The sequence below is a fragment of the Humulus lupulus genome, chromosome 1, assembly GCF_963169125.1.
Source record: "Humulus lupulus chromosome 1, drHumLupu1.1, whole genome shotgun sequence".
Lineage (NCBI taxonomy): Eukaryota > Viridiplantae > Streptophyta > Magnoliopsida > Rosales > Cannabaceae > Humulus > Humulus lupulus.
The window spans coordinates 303178609-303187606 of record NC_084793.1 but is presented as its reverse complement, the minus strand read 5'-3'; the positions used below and the strand labels follow the sequence as shown (position 1 = coordinate 303187606).

At 34.1% G+C, this 8998-nt stretch overlaps 2 protein-coding genes across 2 annotated transcripts; both read right to left on the bottom strand.

Annotated features, from left to right (window-relative positions):
• On the bottom strand, positions 1-2021 carry LOC133812601 (putative polyol transporter 1). The gene is made up of 2 exons (XM_062246389.1): positions 1770-2021; positions 1-1658 (listed from the first exon to the last, which is right to left on the bottom strand). The coding sequence occupies exons 1-2, from the start codon at positions 1894-1896 to the stop codon at positions 169-171; spliced, it is 1617 nt and encodes a 538-aa protein (XP_062102373.1). The 5' UTR covers positions 1897-2021; the 3' UTR covers positions 1-168.
• A 375-nt stretch (positions 2022-2396) lies between these two features.
• Positions 2397-4056, bottom strand: LOC133812600 (uncharacterized). The gene is made up of 3 exons (XM_062246388.1): positions 3627-4056; positions 3192-3539; positions 2397-3105 (listed from the first exon to the last, which is right to left on the bottom strand). Exons 1-3 carry the CDS (start codon positions 4035-4037, stop codon positions 2623-2625), a joined length of 1242 nt encoding a protein of 413 aa, XP_062102372.1. The 5' UTR covers positions 4038-4056; the 3' UTR covers positions 2397-2622.
• Positions 4057-8998: the final 4942 nt, after the last annotated feature.

Here is an 8998-nt window from a genome sequence, read left to right as displayed (position 1 = left end):
TTCACAGCACGCTCGGAAGCTATACTTGTTTGAGTTGGTCTAACAAATTAGCACCCAATTCAGTTATAATATTACAAGGACCACCAAACAAAATTGGTATAATCCAAAATATGAAAACTATAGGCGGATTTGTTGCATACAAAGTAATCAATCAAAGATGTGATTGTCTCAAACCTTCAACTTCAAAGAATCGAAAGTGGAATAACGACAAGGTGGAAAAGTATTACACATCCGTAGCTTGCTTTGTTTTTTATCAATATCCCAACTCAATATTGGTTCCTCCAAATTAGTAGCAATCAACGCTCCCGATTGTTCCACGTGGACCTCTGATCTAAGAATCTCTTCCTCGAAGAAAGAAAAATCACGCGTTTCCGGGACCAGCTTGTATATATACAATAACGCTAATGTAGCCAATCCAGCACATATTAAAAAGTAACCACCAGCCGTGATCTCAACAAATATCGTTAAACAAGTCATAGACATGACCGCGCGAGTCACCGTGTTGACCATGGCTCCAAGGCCGGTCCCATAGGCCCGCAATGTGACTGGGAAAATTTCAGAGCAATAAACCCAAGTCGAAGGGCCCAGCCCAATAAAGAAAAACAAGAAGCAAGATTGTGACATGACCAATGACAAAGGCCCAGCCCAAACATTTTTATGGTGTTTACTACGAGGGATTGACCGTAACACCAGCCCAAGACCCGCCAAGGAGGGGATCATACCACCTGCACTGGCAAGAAGCAACGGACGTCGTCCGATTCTGTCGATTAAAAATCCCGCCGTTAACTCGAGAAAGACGTAGATTAATCGGACGGCTGTCGTAAGAATTAAGATTTCTCTCTCAGTTTTTATCCCAGCGAAGGACATGATTCGATTCTTGTAAAGATTGAGGGCGTCAACACCCGTCGCATTCCGGATGAAACTCAAACCAACGGCTGCGATTAATGCTCTCCGAACGGACGGAGATGGACGGAGGAGAAGGTCTTTCAACGATTCCGCAAAAGTTCGCTGCTTCGGCTGCGGAACGATGTCGTTTAAGGATTGTTCCGGTACACCTAAGGCCGATTTCAGCTTCGTCAATCGTAGCTCCGCAGCTTCTGAACTCTCCGAAGTCTTGGCCAGAACTCGTTTCGCCTCACCTAGTTTTCCCCGGGAGACGAGCCAAAACGGTGACTCGGGCAAAGCCATCAAAAATATAAACAACAGAAACGAAAGAATCGTTCCGATTCCAAGCATGACTCGCCAACCCAAATCCATTGAGAAATTAGCAGAGCAAAAATAGGTCGTAATATCCCCGAGTACCATTCCCACAGTAGCAAATATTTCGACAAATGATGCAAGCAAGCCTCGAGTCGAATCAGGCGATAATTCGATTACGTAAACCGGAGCGACAGTTTTAGTGAACACAATTCCGCTGCTCACAAAACAGCTACCGACTAAGAAAACGACGTAGTTTTGTGCGAGACAGGTTATAAGAGAACCGAGAAAGTAGAGGACAACGGATAATAATAAGCTGCGGCGACTTCCAACCCAACCGGATATTCTTCCAGCGACTAACCATTCTATTAGAGGGACTGCTAACGAAACAAACTCGTAATAAACCATATTATGGTTCTTCTGCATGAAGATTTTCACAGCACTGCTTATCCCAGCCCCATCTGCTCAAGTTAAATTTGATAATAATTAATTAATTAGGAAAGATATTACATAAGAGGAAGTTATATTAAAATGGAGCTACAAAAAAAAATTTAAAAATAAATAAAAGTCACCAAATTCAGCTAAAATAAAAGTCATGGAGCACAACAATGCGCCCGTAAAAGTATATTTGTTTAGGTTGAGTTGCCCGAAAGACTTGAACGACGTCGTTGTGCTTCTGTTAGCTCTTTCGTTGCCCATATTTTTCTGTTGTTGTTTTTGTAATTTTCCTACTAATTATTTATAATTGTAAACGATAGTATGATTCAAGTAGGCAAAACTAGTTAAGTCAACGTGTTCATATTGGAAATGCAAGGATATATTAGTAAGCTAGGTGGTGGAGTTGACCCGAGAGTGTTTGATGATGACCTTAACCAAATACTTTTATTTTTTAACATCAATTAGGAAATTCAAACATTGTATAGCACGGGCATCCTATGTGTTGCTAAATGATCTATCTAAATAAAGTTATTTTTTCATTGAAAAAAAAAAACAGTGGGCCACATGAGGGACTACCTCCTCCACAGGTCCAAAGCTAGCTATTTTGTCTAATCAATTTTGCCAGACAATTAATTATCAGTAACATTATAAGACAGCTTAACATAACACCTTAAATAAATAATTAGCCAATTCCTTTTCATTCATTTGAAATCTTACATATATATATTTACAGAGTTTGATATGTGAAATAATGTAAATGCTAATTTAAAATCGAATTAGAGAATTATTTCCAATATTCATTTGACACGTCTTAATTTAAAACGAAAAAAAAAAAATGCTTGCTTATCTTATACTTATTTGATACATGAGATAAATCCAAATTAATATCTAGCCAGTATTTAACTAACCTAATGAATTTACGTATATATTTTTTACTTCTCTTGAAAACAAAAAGTACAGTTAAAAAAAACGACAATGAATATGCTTTTAACGACGTCGTTGAGAGTCAGAGGGAGGCAAAAAGCTTTCCATGGTCAAACCCCAAACATTAAAGTTGACTTCGTCGATTTTCCAAGTCTCTTCCATCTCCCTCTTGTGATTGGCGGACTGCTCTCCATATCTAATCACGGTGACACGTGTCTTGCCACTATGAGCTATATTGACTCCGTCAACGTACTTGTAATCTCCCATTACCGACTCCGTACTGGTTTCCCAGAAAACGTCGTCGTCTCCTTTGTTGGTCATCCTGAGTAGCCTAGAGTCCTCAAACTGTATCAACAGGCCCGATCGTTGGCTAAAGTAACCCCAAATTGTGTGGTGAATGATCTCATAATTTGGGCCACTTTGGGCCTCACGAATTGCTGGGCTCGTTTCTAGTTTCAGTATGAAACAGTCTTCTTCGTCTATTATTTTCTCTCCGATACACATTGCATCTAAAAATAAACTGGTTGTGGCTCTTGGATCCAAACCCTGCAAATCACAACATGATATATAATAAAATTATCTCCACTGTTCTAAGATGGTGCAACAATGAGTGAGATGAATGAATGAATGACCTGAAGAAATCTGCGTAAGGGGCGTGGAGGGCCTTTGGAGATGGGAGTTTGTTGATTAGAGGAGTGACGCCATGAAAGCTTGCCATTGCTACCACAAACAACTTTGCAACCGGAGACAAGAATCTCAATACACCACAAATCAGGATTCTTTTGCCAAAGCACGAACCCACCAAGCTCTTCAGTGCATTTCTTAACATCTACGACGACGCTCCCATCGCTTTGCTGAAACTCCGACGCACTGATCTTCACCGCCCCCGTCACGCACATGCTATTCACCGAGTTCAACGCCGGTTGTCCTCCCGTCGCCGCCACATATTGTTGAACTATATATTTTGCCGTCGAAGCTTGCTATACAAATACATCAAATTCAATCACATTCATGATGAGGGTATGTACAATTAAGAGAAAACGATCGAAAGAGATGGATGGTCTTACAATGGAACAGTCTTTGACTGGGCGGTGAACGGAGTGGCCTAATTGGACCTGAAGAGGGATGAGAGGAGATCCGACGAGGTAGAGAAGGAAGCGTAGCTCGTTAAGGCGACCGGCGATGATCGGCGCCGACCATTTATCGGAAGTTTGAGCCTTCATCCAGGTTAACATGTTTTGAAACCTTACGTTGGAGTTGTTCCCCATGCTTTTGAACATTTCTTCGGGTATGGGAACCTCGAGAACCGTCTCGAGTCCATCGTCCCTGTCAATGTTAGGGCATAGCTTCCTCATGTGTGCGTGTGTAATAAAAGGAGAGCATGCAATGTGGGGGAGATTAATAAAAGGAGGGTGGAAATGGGTGTGAATTTGCCTAAGGCTCTCCTTGCTTGTAGGTGTTGTGTGACCACGATTCATAAGCTTGATTTCATTGGTTATTTACTTGTCAAGAGCCAAATTACATTATCCCTAATAATTTTAAGTCTTGGCAGGCGTTTGGCTTTTTCACATACAATCAAAATTGAGCCCATAAACCGTTCACACTTGACAATAACTTTGATGATGTGGAACTCATACATGTCATGAGAAAATAGAACCCAAAAAATATTAGAGAATTGCTAAGTAGTAGTTGGTATGTCATTAATGCAATCTAATATCGGGTCTCAATTATTAGAATTTAATAAATATTATGAGGTATCTCTAACCAATCATAAAATGTCACCTTATGTAAAATATTAAAGTATGTTATCGCATCATACCATCTTATCTTGTTCAGAACTTTTGTTTTGTATTTGTTTGCTTGGGTTATGATATATAGTGTACCCTAAAAAAAGGAAACTTATACACCTCTTCATGTTAAGAATTTTTCGGTGTAATTTTTTTATGAACATCTCCATTATACTTATTTAAAGTATCTTATAAATTTTTAGAAAGTTTCAAATAATTTATCATAACAAAAATAAAGTTTCAATAATTTATTGCACGTTTGACTATTTTTTTTTTAAGCATGTTAAAAATAATTTATTTAAACCCTATTTTCAGTCCTATAAATTATTCAGAATTATTTTTCAAAAATTTGCATTAACCTCTAAATAACTACAACATACAATAAAAAAAATTTGCATGTGCACCCTATAATTTCCTTGTTTGTTTTATGGTATTGGGTTTATGCTTTTTGAGTTTTTTTTCCCTTCATTTTTACTGTTTATATTCAATTTTATTTTATCTTATTTATTTATTTTAATGTATTTATTATTAAGCATTGTATTATTCAAAACCAAACAACTTGTTAACATTATGATAACTTTACAAAATAGAGTTATTTTACCACATTTTTTAATACTAATTGTTGCTTATATTTGAGTTTTTAAGTAACTTATTAAGTTCTTAAGTAATTTTTAATTTTTTAGTCTTTTTGTAATTTTTTTTAGATTTTTATATGTTTTTATAGATATTTTATTATAATATGTTGTAGTTTAATTATATGAAATTAATATTGTTAAGTTAGAAATAAAAAGATGCAATTTTGAGCTTAAATGTTTAAGTAAATTAAGTTTTAATTAATATCTTCATGGAACTTATGTTGTATATTTTATTATTGAAAATATTTAGTTTTAATTTAATTTGTGTTTATTTTGGAAGAGAATTTGTTGCATTTTTGCTATTGAAAAGCAAGAAAAATGAAGGGAAAAAAATGGTATTTTCAAGGAAAAGACAGGATAAAATTGGCATTTATGAAAGGCCTCCCAAAGCCCCAGGCCCATGCCTTATTCGGCCCAGCAGCCCAAGCCTGCTTCAGCTCCCCAGCCACCTGGGCCCGCGCCAGGCCCAGCCCGAAGCTCCTAGCCCCATCTTCCTTCCCTGCCAGCCTAGCTCCTCCAGGCGGCCCACCTGCCATCACGCCTAGCCCACGACCCAACATCCCAAGCTACCTCCCAACATACCCAGCAGCCGGCCAACTGCCACAACCCACCAAGTCAATTTTCCTTGTTTCTTATTGAGCCCAACAAAGGCACCAATGGTCTCCTTGTCCCACAATTCCCAAAATTGTCATATTTTTACCCAATTTTTCCACATATTTCACCACAAAAATCATCATTACACCCTATAATTTACCTCTGCATGCCATATTTACTTTGTTTAATTAATTTAAGTTGATTATTTTAATGCTCTCATTTTGGCTATAAATATGGAATTTCAAGACAATTTTTGGGTGCTTAATTTTTTGTTACCACTTTCTCTCTTCCATTTTAGTGTTTTTCAAGAGGATTTTCAAGTATGTATTTTATTTATTTTGTAATTTCTATTCTAGTTATGTGCTTCTAATCTTTTTCATAAGATTATTAAGATCATGATGAAATAACTTGTAACTAGATAATATTTGTTGTATGTTGATTTCCCTTGTAATGCAACAAATTTTATGGATTTTACTTCTTCATTTTCATCATTTATATCTTATATTTTGGATTGTTAGATAATATTGCATTTTGTTCTTCATTTTGCAAAACATAATATTTTTTGTGTAAGATGCACTACTACAAAAAATGGCAATTGTGTCAGTCATACGCGTCAGTCAACGCAGTTGACTGACGCTGTTGACCAAGAATTAACATTTGTGGCAGTTGGGTACTACCACAAATGCGGGGGTAATTGTGTTATAACATACACTGACGGCGTTGAACGGGGTCGTTTGCGTCAGTGGGCCATTGACGCTGTTAACGAGACTGTTTACGTCAGTGGGCCACTGACGCAAATGACCCGTTCAGTAAATAAGCCCCATTTCGTCCCCGACAGAGCCACATTACCCTAAAAACTTTCAGAGAAAAAATGGAGAGAACTATCGGCGCCCCATTCGGTTTTCCCTCATTTTGGTAAGCTTTTTTCAATTTTAATGTAAAAATAATGATGTATATATGTTTATGAACCTTATACATAGATTTTTTTTTTTTAATATTTTGTATAGATTTTGCATTTTTTGAAGATTATTGTTGAAAATCCATAAACTTTCTTAGTTTTTGGGATTTTCTAATTCAAGAACCCACATTGCTCAATTACCACAAGTAAGAGCAATTTTATTAAATTTTATGATTTAAATTGAATTTTTGTGAATTTTTTTTTTATAAATTGACTATATTTCTAATTTTTTAATTTTTGGATAGTTTTATATTAATGATTATGTAATTGTTTTAGGTTTAAACTTTGCATTTTAATATTTATTTTTTTATAATTGCTTTATTTTTTGTTAACTTCTTAATTTTTTTTAAATTTAATTTAATTTTGGATTTACTTATGTAAATGATTATATATATTAATGTATATATTTTGTATAAGTTTCACTTTATTAATTATTTAGTTTGAATATTTTGAGTAAATTTTTGTTTATATTTTGTTAACTTTTTAAATTTTGAGTTTAATTGGTTAAATATGTATATATTAAATTGTCTGTTTTCTTTAAGTTATATTTTTTTGTGGGAATAAATTTATTTTATTCAGAATGCATAATATAGGGAGTACAAATTGGGCGAGGGATTTCCTCTAGCCAACAAAACTCATTGTCTAGCCAAAGAGCATGCAAAGATACTCTTGGAAATTAGACAAAAGAATTTTCATATCAAATGACTAATACCCAGATAATTTAATAGGTTGAACTATTGTTTTAAACCAAAATCAATTGAAGAAAAATCAAAGAAACAACCGCAAGAAGAAAATCTAATGTTGAGTATAGAAAAGTCTCTTTTAGTTTCACCAGAACTTATGCTTTAAAAGTTGATAAGTAAACGTGCAACACAAACCAACAAATATAAGTAACTTCTTAAAAGTAAAATAAAAGAAAATCTTTTAAAAAATAGGAAATCAAGCCAAAGTTCCATCCTTTGGTTTTCCCTCGATTAAAATTTTAGAAATAAAATTAGTTTTTAAGTTTAGGGGTCTAATCAAAGGCTACTCTTTGGTTAGACCCCATTAATTTTGTCTAGTTAGATCGAGAGTAATAAAATAACAAAACAACCACATCCAATAAAAAATAATCAATTAAGATAGCTAAAATTCCTTTTGACCCAAAGTAAATTGAAGGAAGCCACTAGCAACCTTATTACAGTTTTATAATAGTCAACCTTGTGTGTTGACTACCAATTCATCCAACCTATAATCAGGCACAACAAGCCTATAAAGAGGCATAGGCAAGCCTACAAACAGGCACAAAAAACAAGTCTATAAACATGCACAAACAAGCTTATAAAGAGGCACAAGATATGTGAGAGATAATATATACTCAATTTAGAACTTAAGGAGATACATACCTTTTGATTTTAACAATATCCAAGAGAAAAACTAAGATTCTTGTACATTGCACCTATATAATTGAAATAAAGAAACTACATAAAAAATAATTATAAAATAATCACTCTTAATAATAAAAATGAAAAAATAATATTAGATTAATTATAAAATACCATTTAACTTCCAAATATAAAAACAAAATATTGAAATAAAAATATTAATAGGTTAAAATAATTTTAATTATATATTACCATTTAATAAATATAAAGGAGCAATTAAAATTTTAATTATAAAATTCATTTAATTTCCATATTATACATTTTTCAACTAAAATTGGAAAAATCTCTAAATTAATTAACCATATTAATTGTAATAAATAGTAATTTTCAACCATTGAAATAAAATTCCTCAGTAGAAAAAATGAATGAATATTAAAAAGTAATAAATGTTATAGAATAATTGCCATTTACTATTAGAAAAAAATTATAAACAATTATGCCAAAACTGATTACAATCAGTTCTATGAAAAATATGATATGCCAAAATTGATTACATTGAACTCAAGTAGCAAGAAAACAAAATAATATATCTAATCAATTGATAAATCGACACCAAACCTTACCAATTTACATAATTTCACACATCTGCGATCTCCCACAGTTCGAATACCAAAGAGAAATCACCATAAATCTAGTCTACCTAGAAATCTTGGTTGAAGATGAATAACAAGAGTCTACTTTAAAAGAAGGTTTTCAGAAATTTACACGCTTATATACATATATATACAATACAAACAATAATACATGAGATATTAGATATTGTAAATTCAAATATATGAGATTTGAAAGAAAAGAAAAAACGTGGGATATTAACATGAAACTTATCTAATCCATATTGGTGGGGCAGACATAGTATTTCTTCTTTGAACTAGATCTGCCTGCGATCGTGGTGGCAGTGGTGTGCGATGCTTGTAGTGGTCACCTATGCGACTGAGACTCATCTGCTTTACTGACTGACGCCTGTTCGTCGACTCGGTAGATTCAAAGATTATCACCTCTTACAAGATATGCAATATTTTGCGACCCCATAAAATTATTTAC